The sequence below is a fragment of the Chlamydotis macqueenii genome, chromosome Z, assembly GCF_036417535.1.
Source record: "Chlamydotis macqueenii isolate bChlMac1 chromosome Z, bChlMac1.mat, whole genome shotgun sequence".
In the NCBI taxonomy this organism is placed as follows: domain Eukaryota; kingdom Metazoa; phylum Chordata; class Aves; order Otidiformes; family Otididae; genus Chlamydotis; species Chlamydotis macqueenii.
The window spans coordinates 58,667,096-58,690,126 of record NC_141593.1 but is presented as its reverse complement, the minus strand read 5'-3'; the positions used below and the strand labels follow the sequence as shown (position 1 = coordinate 58,690,126).

General features: G+C 39.7%; 1 protein-coding gene across 1 annotated transcript in view; it reads left to right on the top strand.

Annotated features, from left to right (window-relative positions):
• Positions 1-23,031, top strand: part of FBXL17 (F-box and leucine rich repeat protein 17) — a 310,951-nt gene that overhangs the window by 79,875 nt on the left and 208,045 nt on the right. Inside the window, exons 5-6 of the mRNA XM_086770407.1 lie at positions 7,012-7,119; positions 22,330-22,460. Of these exons, the coding sequence (XP_086626533.1) occupies positions 7,012-7,119; positions 22,330-22,460 (239 nt within the window). The remainder of the gene's footprint in view (positions 1-7,011; positions 7,120-22,329; positions 22,461-23,031) is intronic.

The window sequence follows — 23,031 nt, the reverse complement described above, 5'->3', positions numbered from 1 at the left end:
ATTATTGTATTAGTCTTGTGTGCTGTGAATTGTTGATTCTGATGCAATAGCTCATACTGTAAGGTTCACCTGACAATACAGGCTCTTTGTATTTTGTTTATGTTTCAGTTTAAATGGCGATACTCATTTAAAGAAGCAGATTTCTGAAATGAATTAGTTTTTAAAAAATTTATTTAATCCTAAAATACTGTAGAATAAGTTTTATTTTTCCTTGTCTGTAGAAAGTCACTTAAATCGATATATTGCCAGTAATCCCTTTCAGTTAATAATAAAACAAGTTTTACTGCCAGTTAGCAGTAGTGTTCTATTTTATGAAAGACGGCACATTTCTTTTGTATAAAGGTATTTTTTTATAACGAAAAAAAAACAATCAAAGTTTATAAAGTCAGACTGTGAAAGGATTGAAGATATAGCCTAAACTTTACAAATATGTGTTAAAAAATGAGGGTCATCTCCTTTTCAGTTAGATTGTTTCCCTCAGAGGTGAAGGAAAAGAAATACTTCTATTTCTCTGTTTTGGGTGCTTGCAGAAATTGGCAGTACTTCTTAAATCTTCCCTTACTACCGCAAGGTAAAGCTGACAGTTGTTGAATTTCCTTTGTGATTAGGCAAATGGTTACATTTATCTATATATGTTATCGAATATGAAAAAATAAATACATCCAATGGCAGTTAGTTAAGATGAGCCTTGTATTGCTACTGTTCACTGATGAAATTTGAGTGTCCTGAAAATCTGAGCATGATAACAGATTGTCTGTGCCGTATTTTTGTCAATGTTCTGAAATTGCAATAAGAGGTCATGACTTAAATGCATCTTTGCCAATAATGATTACTTTGTCACAGCTTTTATGACAAATATTATTTAAGTTGGTGCTTGTGGAAAGCAGACAAGGTATCACTACCAGTGAATAGGAAAAGTCTTTTCTAGTTTAAGTTTGAAATAAATCTTTTAAACATAAACATTCTTTAATCTTTAAACATAAATTTTTCACCTTTTCTTGAGAAGGGAGAGCAGAAGAGCCCTTTGTCAGGATTTGTGTATGCTTGTAAGATACGCTTGTGCCGTATTGCCATTTCATTTAAAATTAATTTGGTTTATTTTCATGACCAACCAAATAGTATAATCTATTTCTAATAAATTGTATTATTAAAATAAGGTTAGAAACTGATGCTAATAAGTGCCTTGGCATATTTGGTGGAACTTTAGGATTAAATCTGTAAGTAAATTCTTTGAGTATTGCAGCCTCCCGTGGAAATGAATTTAAAAATAAAATTTCCTTTGTAGTTGAATTCAAAAGTGGTTAAATTAAAACAAGTGTTTTGTAACAATTTGGCTTGTAATTTCTTACTCATTGGACTAGCAATGTAAATGTAATTTTAAATATTTGTAAGTGTATGCTTTAGTGTTAAAATTTGCTAGTATTTAACTTCTAATGTAATATTGTGATCTATGTTTGACCCTCTGTTAAAAAGTAATTTAAAAGTGTTAGAAGAGAGGCACTGTCATCTTTCCCTGTGTGGCAATGAGGAGTTATCTTATAATAAATCTTCACCCTTTGACAAAGTACAATAAATTCAACAACTTCTACCTTGCATCATGGCAAGCTGTTGGTGGTTACATTTTTTTGTATAGAGGTAGCAATGCAAATTTTAAGCCAAGTAGCAGGAACCTTTGCAAACACACACCTGTAGTCATGCAGCGTCTCTCAAAATTATTTCATTGCTTTATTTCTATGTTTTTATTTTTAAATTTTTATTTAATGATATTTAATATCTTTCCTGCTGATAGAATGGCAGTAGCCTGGCTGCCTTTGTTTATAGTATGTACAGGTATTTCACAGAATCACGGAATAGTTTTGGGTTGGAAGGGACCTTTAAAGCCCATCTAGTCCAACCCCCCTGCAAGAAGCAGGGACATCTTCAACCAGATCAGGTTTCTCAGAGCCCTGTCCAACCTGGCCTTGAATGTTTCCAGGGATGGAGCATCCACCACCTCTCTGGGCAACCTGTGCCAGTGCTTCACCACTCTCATTGTAAAAAATTCCTATATATGAGCAATCTTATTGTTCTATGTTCCTTTTTTTTTTTTTTTTTTTTTTGTAAATATTACTTTCTTGTGTATGTAAGCTGAATTAGTAAACTGAATTAGTCCAGGATAAATGCCTTCGCTCTGTGTAATTTGCATGTATCTTGTAAAATTAATGCATTTCAGGAGTTTTGGTAAAAAGGAGGAAAGCAGACTTATGCCTGAAGTTGACCTGACTGCATTTTATCGCATGCAAGGATTTCAGGGAAAACAGACCAGGGAAAATGCACATTGTTTGAGTATGTGATACGAAACACAGTACTGGGGGGCCTGGCCACACGCGTTATGTGAGGCAGATTTCTGAGTGGGTTGTATGTGGACCTGATTTTGTAGTATGTAATAATGCATGGATAAAGCAAGAAAGTTTTAGGACTGAATTAGCAGATGAGCTTTTTGTAAACCTACTTATTTTCAAACATAAGCTTGAATTTTCTTAAGTCGTCCCTGACCTTTCCCTTCTTCCTGTGCTGCCCAAAAATAAGTATGGTTAAGCTAGTCTCTGACCAAGACAGGTAAAGATTTATGGACTGAGGAACTGGGAGAAAAAGGATTTCTCCTACCATTAGTGCCGACTTCTGCAGTGGATATTTACATGTTATATTTATGTGAGACTGACTTTCTGCTTTCATGAGAGCATATTTTACTCTGGTAGAGTTTATTCTGTTAGTGTCTTGCTTCTGAGGAATATTTAACATATTTTGTGAACTCTGATTTATGTATTTTACCTGGGGAAAATTGCACATTAAGATTACATTGCAATACACCTGTTTATTTTAAATAACAGAACATGGTGTTCATTCTGTGCAAATCACTATTTATATTCCTACCTCTTTTTCAGTTATTTTTGTTTGAGCTTCTGTAAGTTGTTTTTTTTTTAATTGTGAGGCTTTTTAGTTTGAATTTAAGAGGCTTGTATTGTTGTTCCCAGACTTCCTTTTTGAGTTGCCAGCTTTGCTTCAGAACTGTTCCTTTTGTTGATTCTATTATTGAATGGAATGTACAATAAACTAATACTTAGAGAATCTAATTCAGAATAGTCAAAATATTGAACTTGTGTAAAACAGTGCAGAGCGGGAATTCATGTACAATAGGCTGCACTACATAAAAAGAAAATTACTAGAGCATATCTCACTTACCATAGATCTTTTTCATAAGAGCAAAATGTGTGCCATTAGTTCCAGATTACTATATTACCCATTCACACTGCCTCAGTGCATAACTTATAAATCAGTCTTCATCATCCTATATTACTTTTGCAAAGCAAGACTAACATTAAGCAAGACAAAAAGAATGAAAGTCAATGAAGGTCAACTAGACAATGCAATTATTAAAGATTCTTGGAAGAAGTACTGTGATCTATGAAAGAACTGGCAGTGAATTTCTGTACCTTTGTTGACAGGGGTAATTCCTGTAGAACTGCAGTTTGTTTTCTGTGGTAATTTGTTTTTAGTTTATGCTAGTCTAATCAGGCTGTATAGTATATCTGAATGTCAGTTGTTTGTACTCCGTTAGTCTACAGACACCGTATTTATAATGCACATTTCATGTATCTGTTCTGTCTCCTGAGTGGTTAAGAGGCCTTTCAGGAAAACGTAGTGTACAGTTACACTACAAAGAGAGACAGTGTTAAGATTGCATAATTGTTGCATACATGCCATTGCTAATTTTCCATGCATTTTTTTATCAATACTTGACTATAATGCTACACGTATTTATAAACAAATTCCAAACTGCTACATATTTTTTCTGTAGACCTAATATAAATTTTTTACACTTTCATCAGATATTTAGTTTACAGGTGTTTTGATCTGGTATTTCCATGAATGGTATCTTATATTCATTTTATGAGAAGCAATCTTGTGAAACTGCAAGAGTGTGTGTGTATATGTATATATAGAAATACAAATGTATGTTTTTCCTTCTGAACAGTAGAGTGTGATCATGTGTTAAGAGTAGCTAACCAAACATAATATCAAGCGGTCTTCATTACAGGCAGTCTGAGTGGGAATCGAATTATTAAAGTACCAATTGCTATAAATGACTTAGGGTCTGAAAAAGCAGTAATATATTCCTAGATACTGGTAATAGTAAAGAATGCAGACTGTGAGATTACAGTGATTACTGAGAAAATTTTTGCAATGTTTCCCAATAAAACTTGAAGGCAGCTTCAGCAGGTGGTGATGTGTTGTTGGCTGACAGGAAAGGACAGGATCTGTTATTGAACTGAGCTTACAGACAGGAACACACTGAGCTTAAAGACAGCATGTCTACTAAACCATGTTCTGAAGTGCCATGTCTACACGTTCTTTGAATACCTCCAGGGATGGTGACTCCACCACTTCCTTGGGCAGCCTGTTCCAGTGCCTCACTACTCTTTCAGTAAAGAAGTGTTTCCTAATATTCAACTTAAACCTCCCGTGATGCAACTTGAAGCCATTTCCTCTCATCCTATCACTTGTTACTTGGGAGAAGATACCAACACCGGCCTCACTGCAGCCTCCTTTCAGGTAGCTGTAGAGAGCAATGAGCCTCCTCTTCTCCAGACTGAACAATCCCAGTTCCCTCAGCCACTCCTCGTAAGACTTGTTCTCTAGACCCTTCACCAGCTTCACTGCCCTTCTCTGAACACAATCCAGCAACTCAGCATCCTTTTTGTACTGAGGGGCCGAAAACTGAATGCAGTATTCGAGGTGCAGCCTCATGAGTGCTGAGTGCAGGGGCACGATCACTTCTCTACATCTGCTGGCCATGCTGTTCCTGATTCAAGCCAGGATGTTGTTGGCCTTCTTGGCCACCTGCGCACACTGCTGGCTCATGTTCAGCCAGCTGTCTACCAGCACCCCCAGGTCCCTTTCTGTCAGGCAGCTTTCCAGCCACTCTTCCCCAAGCCTGTAGCATTGTGTGGGGTTACTGTGACTGAAGTGCAGGACCTGGCACTTGGCCTTGTTGAACCTCATGCAGCTGACCTCAGCCTATCAAACCAGCCTGTCCAGGTCCCTCTGCAGAGCTTTCCTACCCTTGAGCAGATTGATACTCCCGTCTGCAAACTTACTGAGGGAGCACTCAATCACCTCATCCACATTGGTGATAAAGATATTAAACAAGACTGGACCCAAGGCTGAGCCCTGGGGAACACTGCTTGTCACAGCCCACCATGTTGATTTAAGTCTATTCACCACAACTCTCTGGGCTCAGCCATCCAGTCAGTTTTTAACCCATCACAGGGTACACCTGTCCAAGCCATAAGCCGCCAGCTTCTCTAGGAGAATGCTGTGGGGACAGTATCAAAGGCTTTGCTAAGGTCCAAGGAGATAACATCCACAGCCTTCCTGCCATCCACTAGGTGGGTCACCTGGTCATAGAAGGACACCAGGTTGGTCAAGCAGGACCTGCCCTTCGTGAACCCGTGCTCGCTGGGCCTCATGCCCTGGTTGTCCTGCACATGCTTGGTGAGTGCATTTGAGATGAAGCACTCCATTATCTTCCCCGGCACCAAGGTGAGGCTGACAGGCCTGTAGTTCCCCAGATCCTCCTTCCAGGCCTTCTTGTAGATGGGCATCACATTGGCAAGCCTCCAGTCATCTGGGACCTCCCCTGCTAACCAGGACTGCTGATAAATATTCAGTAACCCCAAACCAGTACAGTTTATGTGTGGTATTGCACCTGTAATCTCATTGGCCTCCCTTATTTCTGGGCTATCTTTTCAGAAAATCATTTTACCAGAGTCTTCACAAGGTCACCGTATGCTGCCAGTGTGCAGTTAAGTGACATGTTAGGCCAGTTGGAACTGTGGATAAAGGTGATCCACAGCACAACAGGAATAATGTTCCTATGTATGTATTTACCTGAGGCTCAATTGTGGACTAGATATTTCAAAGCTTGTTTTGCTTCTGAATTCTGTGATAACAAGAAGACATCCTTACAAACCCAGATTGTCCTTGGCATTCAGAATTTATAATTCCAGATATAGTGAGACATTCCTCAGCAGTTTGGCTGGAATATACAGATTTTGTCCCAAAATCAATATAGAGATTTGCATTACTGTCATTTGCACTAGGAGTATATGCGTCTCAGGGAAAAAAAAAATAAAAGCAAACAACTTGTTTAAAGGAAGATATGCAGGTATCTTAAGTGTACCCATGTCAATATTACATTCTTCACAAAGTTCACAAAATGTTGTCCTTTTGAGTATTTAGTCTATGTACAAAGCACTACATTTATGCAACAGATTGTGTTTCACAGTTATTAAACTTTATTAACCAAAGAATTCTAGAGAAAAAAAATAGTTGTAGAAATAAGTAAATCACAATAGTAAACTAGGTAATGTCTCCATTCAACTGGTAACGCCATTCAACCAGTAATGGTATATTACTGTGAGATACAAGTCTGATATGGGAAGTGTGTAACATTATCTTTTAAGTTAAAATCATCAATTGCTTTGTTTTAGTAAAAATGCTTGGAAAAGGAATATAAACTTAAGATGTCACACAACTCAAATTTTGTGCAGAGTCAGTGGTGTCTATAGCATGAGTCTGCAGGACAGCAGTAACATAAATTTGTTAGCATTTTCATGTTTGCATATAGTTTATAAGAATAGTGGATAGAATGGTCTTTTTGGTTATTTGCAGATAAACAAGGTGACAATATTATTTGAGTTTATGGCCATCATTCTCTCTTTTCTTTTGTTTCTCCTCCTCCTTCAGGAAGATGATCCCCCTCTGCTAAAGGTGATCTTTTTCCTTCCTTTTCGTGCACATTTATAGATGCGTGTGCATACAGGATGTTTTCTCTCAAACGCTCGAAATAAATACTAGTAGTCATAATGAAAGTGTTAATGTTGTGAGTGCTACAGGGAAACAATTAGACTGTATTAAGTATGTGCTCATATCACCTATTCAACTCTTATCTGTGTATCTTTTCTGTAGGTGACAGATCAGTCAGTGAAGGCCTTTGCTGAACATTGTCCTGAGCTGCAATATGTTGGTTTTATGGGCTGCTCTGTTACATCAAAAGGAGTAATTCACCTCACAAATGTAAGTATCGTAACTACTTTTAGCTTGTCATCAGTGTGTTTGACTATTGCCATACCATAGGTATCAGCCAGGATAAGTTTATACATATGATGAATAACACTGTCATGAAAAGAAACACGACAAGATAAATGAACTTTGCGTTATTTGGCCAGACACTTTCAGATGTCCCTGTGTAAAAACTTTGTAGCAAAAATCAAGGGATGATACGTTTTCTTCGAAATAATACTACTGTTCAGGTCAAAAGTCTTTAAAATGCTTAATTACACTACATTCCATTGTAAAAAAAAAAAAAAAAAAAAAAAACAACCAAAAAACCCAACCAAAATTCCATAACTGGAAGTGCAAAATTCTTAGTGCAAGACATTTGACTTAGACCCCTTAGGGCCGCAGTATATCCTCTATGCACGTACATTTTGTATATATCTGTCTTTGTATTTTAGCATGGATAGTTTGACAGATACATTATATTTCCATTCCTTTTTCTTTTATGTAAGAGGAGTGATGTGTAGGAGAGCTAACTTGAGTGAACCTGCATGAATGCCTTGGCTGAGATGGCCAAACAGCATATTAATTAAAATTCGTAACTGAAAGTAAATTCAGAGATCATGCAAACGTCAGGGAGAACAGGTGAAAAATGCATCTAGACTAGATAAATTAGTATTTATAGCTAAGAATTTATTTTTTAAAGTTCAAATGGGGAAATGGGACTTATAACCGGTAAAGATGACTGTAACATGAGTATTGAATAGGAAGATTTCTGGTAAACATAAAAATGCTTGAAGACACCTTGAAGTAGCAAGTGGAGAGCATATTTATTGAAAACAGAACATGCCTGAAGAAAATACCAGTTTTTCTGATGCAGCTATGTAACTGTTGTTATACAGAACCATTCAGTTTGTCTATAAAATCTTTTTGTCAGTTTAGGGTAGTTCAGCAATTGAAGATACAGAAGAATTGAAAACATTTTGGAACACATGCAGAAAGAAATAAGCCAGATAAATTAATTTGCTTGCTAAAGTTATAGCACCTCAAAGGATGTAACCTGGAAAGGACTCTATGTATATTGAAATGAAGTGTAAAAGAGGCATATATCTGTGGGAGGGAGAAATAATACAATAATTTTCATGTCCTATGAAAACTATGTATGTATAACTATAGGTTATATTTATAGACACAATGTAAAGAAAGGAGGTACATAAATTAGAAATCTGACGTAGATAGGTTATGTAGTCCAGGGCTTTGTGACGAATTCCTGAAGAGATCAATTTTCAGGTTCATGCTTTGGTTACTGCGTTATTCTTGCCTGGATTTATGTGGTGTGTAATAGATGTCTTATCCTTAGAATCACAGAATCGTAGAATAGTTAGGGTTGGAAGGGACCTTTAAAAGTCATCTAGTCCAACTGTCCTGCAAGGAGCAGGGACATCTTCAACTACATCAGGTTGCTCAGAGCCTCATCCAACCTGGCCTTGAATGGTTCCAGGGATGGGGCATCTACCACCTCTCTGGGCAACCTCTTCCAGTGTTCTACCACCCTCACTGTAAAAAATTTTTTCTTTATATCTAGTCTGAGTCAACCCTCTTTCAATTTAAAACCATTACCCCTTGTAGGGGACTACAGGCCTTTTGATGCTTCTTTTGATGCAGCCCAGAATGTGGTTGGCTTTCTGGGCTGCAAGCACACATTGTTGTCCAGCTTTTCATCCACCAGTATCCCCAAGTCCTTCTCGACACTAGTGCTCTCAATCCCTTCATCTCCCACCCTGTATTGATGAGGGATTGCCTTGACTGTGTGCAGGACCTTGCACTTGGCCTTGATGAACCTCAGGAGGTTTACATGGGTCCACTTCTAGGGCTTGTTCAGAAGAGGACATAAATAAGTCAAGCTAGACGGGGCTCTGAGCAATCTGATCTAGTTGAAGATGTCCCTGCTCCTTGCAGGGAGGTTGAAATTAAATGATCTTTGGAGGTCCCTTCCAAGCCAAATTATTGTTCGATTCCGTGATATTATGTCTTCTGTAAGGTTTGCCAAGTATTCGCTCTACATGTGAATGACCTTCTGAGCACAATAACAAGGTATTTTTTTACATTCATTGTTACTTTAAGCTGAGACCTATATGCATGTGTGGTGGTTTAGCCCAGATCACCACGCAGTTTCTTATTCACCCTCCCCCTACCCAGTGGGATGGGGGAGAGAAATTGGGAAGAAAGGAAAACTCGTGGGTTGAGATAAAAACAGTTTACTAAAAATACTAAAAACTACAAAGCTAACAGGATATAAGGATATTAATATCTACAAAATATACAAAATGAACAATGTACAATTTCTCACCACCTGATGTTCGAATGGCCGGCACAGCCCGTCCTGAGCAGCGATCACAGGAACGACACCGAGCAGCAAGCAAAGGGGGAGAGCAAGCTAGTAAGGTAGAGGGAACAATGCCAGCAAGCAAGAGAGAAGAAAAGGGTGCCAAGGGTGCCCGCACGGATACCCGACAAGAATACCCAACAAGAATGTCCAAACAGAAAAGGAATACACCCTCCCATGGGCAACCTCCAGTTACATACTGAGCATGACGTTTATGGCATGGAATATTCTCTTTGGCCAGTTTGGATCAATTATTCTGTCTGTCTTTCGCCCAGCTTCCTGCATCTACACGTTAATGAGACTTTAACGAGACTTAGAAAGCCAGACAGTGTCCTTGGTCTCATCAACAACAACTCGTATCATCAGAATGTTTTTATCAACATTCTTCACACACGAAATCCAAAACACACCGGCTACTGAGAAGAAAATTAACTCCATCCCTGCTGAAACCAGGACAGTATGTAATATAGGCAAGTGGGATGATGCCATATACTGAGGGGAAAAAGAGCAAGTAAGGGATTTTCCCAGTCATACAATGACTGGGAAATTATATTAGAATTCAGTCTCCTTTACTCTGAAGCTATTGACAAATTGTATCAGTCTAATCTTGCTGCAGTGACTTCATTAGTGTTTCCACCGGGCTCCTCCGGCATGTGTTATTTCCTTGTGGTACAGCAGGCAATTTTAACTAAAACTCTGAATTGTACTGAAGAATCTGGCCCAGACACATGTTCCATGTCTACAATTCCTTGGAGGAGAGAAGTCTGGCAGGAGGTTATGACAAGTATCTGGGGAGTAATGACATGATCTTTAACTGCTGCATCTGACTTTTCCAGCTGTGATCTGTTGATGACATCATTTTTTTTTTTTGTTCTAACCATCATGTATTTCATATGGTCAGTTTTGTGTCGAGTTCTTAACTAGTACTTCATAAGTACTTAGTAATAATTCCAGCCTCGTGTTCTTACAGAAGGTGGAATTTGTTCTTTGCTCCACATGGCCTGTGAGTATGTCCTGCAAGGCTTTGCAGAGCTGGTTCACTTCTGTCCTTCTGCTTCCTGTGTGCAAACTGGAGATAACATGTTGTTGTAAATTTATTTAAGGCTGATGGATTTATAGAAATTGAGTAGTTTATTATTACTGTTTTTCCCCCTAGTAATGTTAGCTCTCTTTAAAAATAATCATAGAATCATAGAATCATAGAATGGTTAGGGTTGGAGGGGACCTTCAGAGGTCATCTAGTCCAACCCCCCTGCAAGGAGCAGGGACATCCCTGACTAGGTCAGGTTGCTCAGAGCCTCATCCAGCCTGGCCTTGAACGCTTCCAGAGATGGGGCCTCCACCACCTTTCTGGGCAACCTGTTCCAGTGTTCTATAACTCGCATCGTAAAAAATTTTTTCCTAATTTCTAATCTAAATCTACCCCCCTCTATTTTAAAACCATTACCTCTCGTCCTATCGCAACAGGCCCTACTAAACAGCCTCTCCCCATCTTTCTTGTAGGCCCCCTTGAGGTACTGGAAGACCGCTATCAGGTCTCCCCGGAGCCTTCTCTTCTCCAGGCTGAACAGCCCCAACTCTCTCAGCCTGTCCTCATAGGAGAGGTGCTCCAGCCCTTTTATCATCTTTGTGGCCCTCCTCTGGACCTTCTGCAACTGGTCCATGTCCTTCTTGTGTTGTGGGCTCCAGAACTGGACACAGTACTCCAGGTGGGGTCTCCCCAGGGCAGAGTAGAGGGGGAGAATCACCTCCCTCGACCTGCTGGCTACGCTTCTCTTGATGCAGCCCAGGATGCGGTTGGCCTTCTGGGCCGCAAGGGCGCATTGCCTGCTCATGTTAAGCTTCTCATCCACCAGCACTTCCAAGTCCTTCTCCTCAGGGCTGCTCTCAATCCATTCCTTGCCCAGCCTGTATTTGTGCCTGGGATTGCCATGACCCACATGCAGGACCTTGCACTTGGCCTGGTTGAACTTCATGAGGTTGGCACAGGCCCACCTCTCCAGCCTGTCAAGGTCCCTCTGGATGGCATCCCTCCCTTCCAGCATGTTGACGGCACCACACAACTTGGTGTTGTCGGCGAACTTGCTGAGGGTGCACTCTATCCCACTGTCCATATCGCCGACAAAGATGTTGAACAGGGCTGGGCCCAACACGGACCCCTGAGGGATGCCACTCGTGACCGGTCTCCACCTGGACATCGAGCCGTTGACCACCACTCTCTGAGTGTGGCCATCCAGCCAACTCCTTATCCACCGAGTGGTCCGTCCATCAAACCCATGTCTCTCTAGTTTAGAGAGAAGGATGTCGTGCGGGACAGTGTCAAAAGCTTTGCACAAGTCCAGGTAGATGATGTCAGTTGCTCGTCCCTTGTCCACCGATGCTGTTACCCCATCATAGAAGGCCACCAAATTGGTCAGGCACGATCTGCCCTTGGTGAAGCCATGTTGGCTGTCACCAACCACCTCCTTGCTCTCCATGTGCCTTAGCATGGTTTCCAGGAGAATCTGCTCCATGACCTTGCCAGGCACAGAGGTGAGGCTGACCGGCCTGTAGTTACCTGGGTCTTCCTTATTCCCCTTTTTAAAAATTGGGGTTATGTTCCCCCTCTTCCAGTCATCGGGGACCTCACCAGACTGCCACGACTTCTCAAATATGATGGCCAGTGGCTTGGCAACTTCATCCGCCAGTTCCCTCAGGACCCGAGGATGGATCTCATCAGGTCCCATGGACTTGTGCACCTGCAGGTTCCTCAGATGATCCCAAACCTGCTCTTCGAGTACAATGGGCAGTTCTTCATTCTCTCAGTCCCTGCTTGCACCTTCTACAGCTTGGGCGGTGGGACAGGAACTCTTGTCGGTGAAGACTGAGGCAAAAAAGTCATTGAGAACCTCAGCCTTCTCCATGTCCTGGGTAACCAGGACACCAGTTCCCTTCTGGAGGGGGCCTACATTTTCCCTGGACTTTCTTTTGTCCCCTACGTACCTATAAAAGCTGTTCCTGTTACATTTTATATCCCTGGCCAGATTCAGTTCTGCCAGGGCTTTGGCCTTCCTTACCTTATCCCTGGCCACTCGCGCAGCCTCTTTGTAGTCCTCCCAGGCTACCTGTCCCCACTTCCACCCTCTATAGGCTTCCTTTTTCACTTTCAGTTGGTCCAGGAGCTCCTTGCTCATCCACGCCGGCCTCCTGGCCTTTCTGCCCGACTTGTTTTTCATCGGGATGCACCTCTGCTGAGCTTGGAGGAGGTGCTCCTTGAATATGGACCAACTTTCCTGGGCCCCTCTTCCCTCCAGGGCTGCCTCCCATGGCACTTGGCCCATCAGGTCCCTGAAGAGGCCGAAGTCCGCCTTCCTGAAGTCTAGGGCAGAGAGCTTGCCGTGTATTTTCCTTGCTGCCCCGTGGATCTTGAACTCCACCATGTCATGGTCGCTGTAGCCAAGGCTGTCCTTTAGTTTCACATCCCCCACCAGCCCCCCCCTGTTGATGAGCACAAGGTCGAGCATGGCACCCCTCCTTGTCGGCTCCTCTATTGCCTGCAGGAGGAAGTTGTCATCCACGCATTCCAGGAACCTCCTGGACTGCCTGTGCCCTGCTGTGTTGTCTCTCCAACAGATGTCAGGGTGGTTGAAGTCCCCCATGAGGACCAGGGCCTGTGACCGTGAGGCTGCTCCTGTCTGCCTATAGAGCACTTCGTCCACTCTATCCTCCTGGCCAGGCGGCCTGTAACAGACCCCTACCGTGACGTCCCCTGTCCATCCCCATCCTCTAATCTTGACCCATAAGGTCTCTGTCAGCTCCTCCTCCATCCCCAGGCGGAGCTCCACACACTCCAGCCGGTTGCTGATGTAGAGAGCGACACCCCCTCCTCGTCTCCCCTTCCTGTCTTTCCTAAAAAGCCTATACCCCTCCATGTTGACACTCCAGTCGTATGTCTCATCCCACCACGCCTCCGTGATGCCAATGAGGTCGTAGCCCTGCTCGTGTGCAAGCATCTCCAGCTCTTCCTGTTTATTCCCCATGCTGCGTGCATTGGTATAGAGACACTTCAGCTGGGCCCCCGACAAGGCCGACTTGCTGGCTGGAGCGACAGGGCTGCTATTGCACCGCAGTTTAGGTTTATTTGCACTTATCTGTGATCCTTCCTCAGCTTCTAGACCCTCGGTGCTGGCACTGGCGCCATGCTCACCACAGTGGGCTGAACTGTGCTCCCCCTCCCCCAGCAACACTAGTTTAAAGCCCATGACACTTGAGAGTTCTGCATTACAGTGCTGCTGAATTGTGGAGCTTTTTTAATAGCTAATTGTGAAGTATGGTAGTGAAAAGGTTGTATATTTTAGAAAAAGAAGAAATATTCAGAGTTTATTTTCATTATTTTTGTACTGCACAGAGTGACATTAAAAAAACCTTTGCTTCTTGTGCGAAACCATACTATCACACTAGTGCCTTTTTTCCTTGTAGTTATTATAAACTACAAAAAAAATGCACCTAAAATAAATAATTATTACTGGGCAAGATGAGAGGCACTGCATGTGTATACTCAAGGAGAGAGAAAGGGAGAGACAGAGTGTGGGTATATATGGAATTTGCAGGTAGTCTTTCAGCTGAAACCCGTGGTTTGTTCTGATGATCTGGAATGTTTTATTTTGCTTTGTAGCTATAATGTGTGAAACACTGTCACAAAAGATCTGAATGATCTGTTCGACATCATCAGAAAACTTAGTCCAACATTGCTTGTCTTTGTTTCCGTGGATGACAGAAGAACATGTACTGGATGTAGTGGTGTAGTTTTTATCTTATGATTCCAGTACATCCCCAACTATTGTTTCCTTGTTTTATCTTTTTTTTCTTATTTTCAAATTATTTACTCATCTTTCCATACAAGATTTGTTTTTTCTTGTTTTCTCCCTGCCTTCTTTTTTTGCATCCTTGTCACTCAAGAGTTTATCTCTGGTTATTTTTTACTTTTCACTTTCTTCTTCTCCTGTAAGTGCGAGGATGTATGCAAATATGTAAAGTACCTGTGTGTTCTGGTTTTGTTAGTGAAGGGGGGCCTAAGGTGGTAGCTTCTGTAGGAAACTGCTAGAAGTCGCCCCCCTTTGTTCAGTGGACTCGGCCGGGCCTAGGGCGGACCCACTGCTGGCCAAGGCCGAGCCGATTGGTAGCAGAATGTCCCGTGATAACGCCTCTGCGATAACATACTTAAGTAGGGGAAAACAGAAAAAAAAGGGGAGAAGATGTGAAGCAGCTGAGTGGGGGCAGAGAGGGGGAGGCGCGAGCCTTGTGGGCCTTGCAGGCCTCACCCTCTGGCCTCCCGCTGGGCAGCCGACTGGGCCCGACTCGGCCCGGCCTGGCTGCAAGAAGTGGAGAGGAGATGAGAAGTGAATAAGATGTAAAAAGGATCCTGAGAGAAGTCTGCCAGCCTGTTGTGAGGAACGGCTGCAGACGCCAAGGTCAGTGAAGAAGGAGGGGGAGGAGTAACATGGCTCCTGGCCAAGATTCCTCTGCAACTCGTGGTGATGACCATGGTGGAGCGGGTTGTCCCCCTGCAGCCCATGGAGGTCCACGGAGGGGCAGAGATCCACCTGCAGCCCGTGGAGGACCCCACGCCGGAGCAGGTGGAGGCCTGAAGGAGGCTGTGGCCCGTGGAGGGCCCGCTGGGACAGCTGTTCTGGAGGGACTGCACCCCGTGGAAGAGATGACCCACGCCGGAGCAGTTTCACGAAGGACTGTGGCCCGTGGGAGGGACCCCACGCTGGAGCAGAGGAGGAATGCGAGGAGTTCTTCCCCCGACGATGATACAGCGGCGTAAAACAACGCGTGATGAACTGACCGCGTCCCCCATTCCCTTCCCCCCCTCCCTCTGCCCCGTGCCGCTCGGGAGGGGAAGGTAGTAGAGATAATGTTAAGCTTGGGAAGAGGGAGGGGTGGGGGGAGGTTATCTTGTTCCCTGTCTCATTCTCCTGCTAATTTTAGAAATAAATGAATAGTTTTCCCCAAGTCGACTCTGTTTTGCCCGTGACGGTAACTTTAAGGATTTCTCCTCGTCCTTATCTCAAACTTTGAGCCATTTTCCTTATATCATCTCCCCCTATTCTCTCGGAGGGTGGGGGGAGCGAGAGAGAGACTGCGTAGTCTAGTCCCGATCGGGGCTGAACTACGACACTGTGCATGTTAGGTGATTGCATTGAATACTGAATAACAAGATGGGTAACTTTTATTCATTAACTAAATGTAAATAAGAAATTCTATGTACTAACTAGTGAAATAGTGATTTTTAAATTTTGTATCTTTGGCCCCCAAAATCATAGAATTATAGAATAGTTTGGGTTGGAAGGGACCTTTTAAAGGTCATCTAGTCCAACCCCCCTGCAAGGAGCAGGGACATCTTCAACTAGATCAGGTTGTTCAGAACCCCAAATGGTTTTATTTTCTTCCCCTCTTGTGGCAATTTATCTCTCATCAGTTTAACTGCTGCACTTCTGATGGAATTTTACCAGTAGGCATTAGCAAATCTTGACATTTAGTCATAGTTTTATTTCCAAGCCACTTGCTGGGCTTTTTCTTTTCAGTTCAGATATACATGCAAGAGTAATTGCTTTGTAGCAGTATAACTCTATCTTTGCTTCTACACCATGCACTTCTGACAGACTATATCTGGTAAAGTTTATTACAGACATTTTAATCTAAATATATGTGAATCCTTGGACAACCTATTAGTAGACAAAAGTTCTAACTTGTTCTTCTAATCACTGATACATGAAGTCAGTTTATCTAAGAAAACTTTTTTGGAATAGTGTGATCTTTATTCTGTCTTTGTCTCATAATTTTTACCTGAGAGTCATGCCCAGTCTAACTTAGTCATACTTGGGCATCAGTTGGTGGCCAGTATGAAGTAAATCAAAATTCAGATTTACAGAGCAAATATTTAGGACTCATTTAGTGCACATGTTATCAGCTTGACAGATACATAATGATAACCTACACATGACAGGATTGATTTTTTGCAAGAGCCTTTTCTAAACTGAGGTACTGTATGGTCCCTTTCTTCAGTAACTGATTTATTTTGACGTGAAGTGCTCTGGTTTATGGTCTTTTTATGGTAATATTTCAGCATATCTTCTAATCTTAAAATCATCATGCTTCCTACCTAAGAACTTGATTGTTGTTCTTTGACTAGGACTAGAAAACAATTTTTAAATCAGTTTCTGTAATAAGCTATATTTCATAATATGGCATATAACTTATTTGAATCTGTTTGCATTTAAAAAGATGTCCTTTTAAATGTTAGACTTCCAACCATAGGAAAAAGTCATTAAGTAAGGATTTCTGAACATAGTGATTCTGGGAGATTCTTTGTGAGGACTGGCATGATACTTTAAATAATACAGTGCTGTAGACTGTGTAAGACAACCTTTTCACATTGCGTCAAACTAAAGCTGCCCATTTTGTTGAACGCAGTTAACTATGTCTCTCCTAAGAGATTCCTTTCATAATTGTCAAGAATTTGATATTTGTACTCAACTGCAGTTTCTTTCAAGTTGCAGTGAAGTGAAAAAGGCATTGCAGAGAAGTCTGGTTGCATGGCTGAAAGGGTTTCAGTGCTCTGTGGATGTGTGAAATTTAAAAAAAAAATTCATTAGAGGTACTTGAGAGTAAATAACACAAAGAGAGAGTAAGCTGTTACTTAGCAATAATGTAATGCAACAGCAACTTTTGGAGTTTATAAACTAGGAGAAAGACTTGTGACATGAGTACTGCATGTGCGGTTTGTGTGTGTGCAAGTACCTCCTCTTCATGTTAGAAAGGACAGCAATATATTTATTTTTGTAGCGTAACTTGTAAAAGTGTGCATGTAATAAATCAAACCCCGTATTATTATCATCAGTCATCTTGGAAGGAGTAGCAGCTTGAATACAAATGTCATTCACTTTCTTATTGTGTTTTGCTGTGATACATTACAAAATAAAGGAATCTATTGAATAAATTTTCTTCCTTAGTTAACATATATTTTGAACTTCCTTTTCTTCTCAGGTGTAGTTTTTTTACAAATACCTACACTCTTCAAAACAAACTTGTTCTGTTTTGGTTTTTTGTAAGTGATGCAAATTAGATGTCTGGATTTATAATATTGGTTGTGAATCTGTATTTCTTATTTAAGCAATGGGACCTCATCTTCTGCAATAAATAACTTTAAGAAATTAAATTAAAAGTTGTGAATGTGTAGAACATTCAATCAGTCTGTGGGAAAATAGTATCTTCTGTAACTATTCAATCATTTTCCAGTTCTTTAAACCGTGTGTGGTTAGTGTATCAGGAACATAGTATGTCTCAATAATACAGTTCAGTTACGTCAGTTCTTAAGTAAAAAGTAATGTATATGACTTTTAAAAAATAATTTATAGATTCTATTGACATAATAATAAAAAAAAAGTGTGTGACTTACAGTTTTTTCAGGTTGCTATTTTTTATTTCCTGTCATACATTGGCTTTGGGAGGCTTAAATTAGAGAGCAGCTTATTGCCTGAAGGCACATATATATACACAGAGAGTGTCAAGAAAATGAAGCTTAATTAGCCAAAGATGTGAATTTAGAGCTTGTTAAGTCCTTATAAGCAGTTTCCTTCAAAAATAATTTAGCTGAGGTTCTGAAGAGGATTGATCTTAAGTGAATTGTTTAGTGGTGGACTTGGCAGTGTTTATGGTTGGACTTGATAATCTTAAAGGTGTTTTCCAACCTAAATAATTACATTATTCTATTCTATTCAATGATTTTTAAGGAAGCATATCTTCACAGGAATTGTGTAAGTGTGCAGGGGGAAAAAAAAAGAAAAAGAAAATTAATTGCATTCTGATTATATTAATAGTCCCCTACAGTAACAGCTAAATATTGATACATCCACACTGAAAAATTACCTGTGATCCCAATAGTAAGAGTAATTTTTTATCATCTAAAGTATATTAAAGTATATGACATTTATCCTAAATGTGAACAGTCTCAAATCAGGAATATATTCTCTCTCTCTCATTATGATATTTTTCAAATGCTCTAGCTTCTTGATTAGCATTGCACATATTTTACTATTACAAGTTTCAGTAACCAAGATAGAAGTCTTACGAACTCTATAACTTTCAGGCACATAAATAGTGTGATAATCTTTGAATCTTTAAATATATCAATCTCCATAAAATTTCATTTAACCCAACCAACAAAATTATTGAACACAAATTATTTCATAATTTAAAATATTTGAAATCAAAAAGTAGTAGATAGTTTCTTAAAAATAGTGGTATTTAATATTTTAATTTCAGTATATTTGTAAAAGAAGTGAAGCTCTGTTTTTCAAACTTCCTTTGTCCAAAACCATTTTGTGATCTAAGCGGTTCTTTTGCATCTGTCATTCACAGTGGAACAATTTCTTTTCAGTACTTTTTAACAGGCAATCTCCTCACAAAACCTTTACATACTGGGCTATCAATTCTCTGTCTGTTAGTGGAACTGAGAGGCAGGGACCGACATCCTGTTCCCTTCTAATCTCATTCATCTAACTAGACTCCCTCTGAAATTTAAATGCTATTCTTATACTGTCTCATACAATTTTAACACCGAGTCAATATTCAGCAATTTCAGCAAGGTTGTGTATATATGTGGCACACAAAATTAATTTTAACTGTTCTTGCTTTCTCTTAATTCTTCTATTTCTCATTTTTTAAGCCCTCTGTCTGTTTGCGTTGTCTGTTTTATTGTCACATTAAAGATTCCTTTTTTGGTTTGAACATTTCTTCTGCTGGAGCGGAGTTCAAAGTTTAAATTCTGCTCATGCTAAGTGTTCTTTGTAGAGCTATAAAATTAAGAATTGAAGAAAAGTGTGAATATCTGTAGAAGAAAGGCCCTGAAATTGCTCAGTAAAATGATAGTGCTGCATGAAGAAAATTAATTTTGATTGGGAAAAAAAGAAAAAACTTAAGTCATCCTATTGCCCTAAAATTGGTATTTGAGTCATAGAACATCCTTGTCTTGTGGAAAATGCTAATTAAAGATACACTCTTTTAATCTCAAGATTTATGAATGCACTGAATATTCAAACATCACAACTGTCCAGTTGGCTGCTTCAGAGAAGCTGTTTGGTGGGTTTTTTTATGTCGTACTACCTTTAGATGTGAAGATTAGAGGTAGAATATAAAACTTATGTATTTTTTCCTGCAATTTTTTAAATAATACTAGTGATTAATATGGAATTCAACATTGTGGCATTAACCCCTTACAATTACTTTTTCAGGTAAAAACTAAAATTTGTCAGAGTATCTATCTCATTTTTTTAAAATGGAAAGTGGTTACATATACATTTATAACAATTCTCTGACTGGTAATAAGATGTTAATACCTCTGATTTATATAGTCAAAAGGATAATCTTTTCACCTGTCATGTTCAGATCAATACAAAATCATGTGAGAAGGTCCAGTACTTGTATCCATTTCTGCAGCTCTTGAAAGTAATTCACTCAACCGAAATGGCAGAAGTGTGTTTGTATAGATCAAATTATACTTGAGGAGTTTGTATCAATCTGAAGCAGCCTCAAACTTCTAAGACAGTAAGGTTTTTTGGATCAAGTGTGTTGTGCCTGATAAAGAAAAGAATTAACCTACCAAATAGGTCAAGTGTCAGGTAGGCTGTTTAAGATGAATGAATGTGACAATAAAAAAGGCAAGTGATGGTTGAGTTACTGTATATTGAATGTAACAGTAGACCGTTATTACTGTGAAGGAAAGAAACATTGAGGTCATAATAATTCTCCTGTGATGGCAGAGGATAAAATCTACCTTGGAAACCCTGTTAGTTTGGTCAGTAGGAATACTACAAATTGATTTTAGTTTTTTAGTCTACCATGCAATGCCATGCAAAAGTTGTTCCCCACCCCTCCTCCTCCCCCTCCCTGGGAAATCACAAATTCTTTCTGCCACATTCATCATTACCATGATGAGGTAGATAACTCTGCTGTTAACTCTTACCTAATTTGAAGTCATGTTAGTTAGACACTTTTACAAAAGAAGCACTGATATCCATGCATTGATTTGTCTTTAGTGGAAGTTCATGTTTTTTACTCTGTAAGTAATAATAATGTCAAAAGAATCACCAGGATTGTCCCCTGCTTATAAGAATGTTGTCATGAAAGGAAGCATGTTTTAGTTAAGAATTCTGTGTTTTTTTAATGAGAAGATTTTCCACTTATCTTTGAGGTCTCTTGGTAATTTTTTTTTATTGTCATAGAGCATATGCATTGTTGAATTCTCCAGTAGGTTTATTTCTTGTGTCATAGTCATTGGCCATATTATGGCCAACGTAGTATAAAGACTGAAATATCTAATATGAATAGCTATATGAGAGGAAAATTCAGGTTGCTCTAAGCTTCCCCTTGTCCTTGTAATTTGTGCAGAAAAAGATGAGGGATTGATTGTGAGCTTTTTTTTGGATGCGTAGAAGTTAAGTCTTTTAAACTTCCTGCTGGAGCAATATGTATGAAATGCAGAGAGACAGAACTTTTAAGATCTGTCCATTTTACCAACACAATGTCAGTCATTATGTGCTTTTCTCCCTAATACGTGAATAAGATTATCAGAAGTTCAACTGGATTACAATAAGCACCTCCACAGTAGACCTGTGGTAATATCCTGATAATAGGAATATTACTGTCCTACTTCCTGTAGACATACCCTGCAGTTGTTTCTCAGAGGTTAGGTTCCTTAATTCTATGCTCCAGAATTTTTGGAAACAGTCTGTGGTTTACCTTCAGTTTCAGCTTGGAGAATGTTAAAAACCTCCAGAACAAAACACTAGAACACCAGTTTCTGTAGAAGACTACATACGTTTGAATTCCTTTTTTCCTTTACTTTTTGTCTTTTTTTTTTGTCTTTTTTTTTCCCCTTAAATACATTGACTTAATAATTAAGTACTGAAGTGGGCCAATTACATGATCTCAGTTGCATGCCTTTACTTAATCAAATCCTTAGTGAGTTAAATCACTGAATTGTATTATTTTTTTCTCTCTTACAGGGAAGGTAAATTTAATTAAAGTGTCAGTATTACCTAATGCAATTATTTTTCCAGCGTATAACAGAGATTATTTCAGACAGCTTAAAAAGCAAACAGCACTTGGAGGTTATTATGACTAAACTGATCCATTGTTTAAGGATACTGCAGAGATCTGTAAAAATTTTATTATTTGAATCTATAGCTCATAAAAGTAGTAAGAGGGTTTTATTTGTTTTTGAAGGACTTTATAGTGATTAACAATAGTAATAAATCAGATTCATTAGTGCCTAAATCTTAAATCATATTGTTTTGTGACTCCACCTTTTGTTGTTCAGAATATCCAAGTTATTCTTGATGTCTGTGCAGGTGAGACTACAGTATAAATACTGTATTTTCCAGGAAGTTTGAAAGCATTAGACTCTGGAGTCTTTAGTTGACATGCGTTTGAATCTAAGCACAGATGTACTGTCTCCCCTTTCTTCCATGCCCTGTTTGTCTTAAATGAGTTTATATGCTACCTTGGTATCTTACACTTCATACAGTTAAAAGGAGGAAGACCTAAACCCCTGTTGTAGATGTACTGGACCATGAATGAGAGTGTCTTGATTTTGTGGATTAACTGAGTGCCTCAATTCCACATTTGCTGAAGTCGTATTCTATGACTGTCTCAGATAGGTTTCCTTTTGTGAAAAATACAGTAATCTCATCTTTCTTGCCTAGTTTACACCTATTATACATGATTCTGAAAAGCTTAACAGTTTTGTATGTGGACAAATTTCAGATTATTTCTTTCTATCATATTTGTCTCAACAGCTAAGAAATCTTTCCAGCTTGGATCTACGTCACATCACAGAACTGGACAATGAAACCGTGATGGAAATAGTAAAGAGATGCAAAAACCTTAATTCCCTCAATCTGTGTCTGAACTGGATCATTAATGACAGGTAACTTCATTGTAGCATCTAAAACCAGTATAAAGCTAATTTAACTAGTTGTATTAGTTGAGAATAATTCCTCATGGCTTGGGAGGTGGAGGAGATCATGAAAAGCAAATAGTGTTTTCTGGGTGTCTTGGATAAATCTTCTAGACCTGTATTTTACCGAGTGCTTATATATTTCTGTGGTGGATAACGTTTAGTTGTAACTGGATGGTGGCACTAATCTGTTTCCTGTAGATTTCATGAGAATGTGCTTTTTACCATGTGTGATTGAAGTGTACAACTGCAATTATGACTCCTTCAGCAGGTGGCCAGGATTTAAACAGATTTATATGCATACAAACAATGAAGCATTTTTTTTTTACTACATAAGGAAAAATAAACTGTTTGTGGGTTATGTACTGGAATTATGGGTTTTTTAAAAAGCAACAAGACCTTCATTTTTTTGGCAAGTAAACTTTCCCGAATGAGACTGAATAAATAACTGGAGTATTCCCTTAGGCTTTTCCTTTCCACCAAAATACATCCTATCCTGCTGTATTCTGTCCTCTTTGTCAAGTAATTTATTGTAACATTA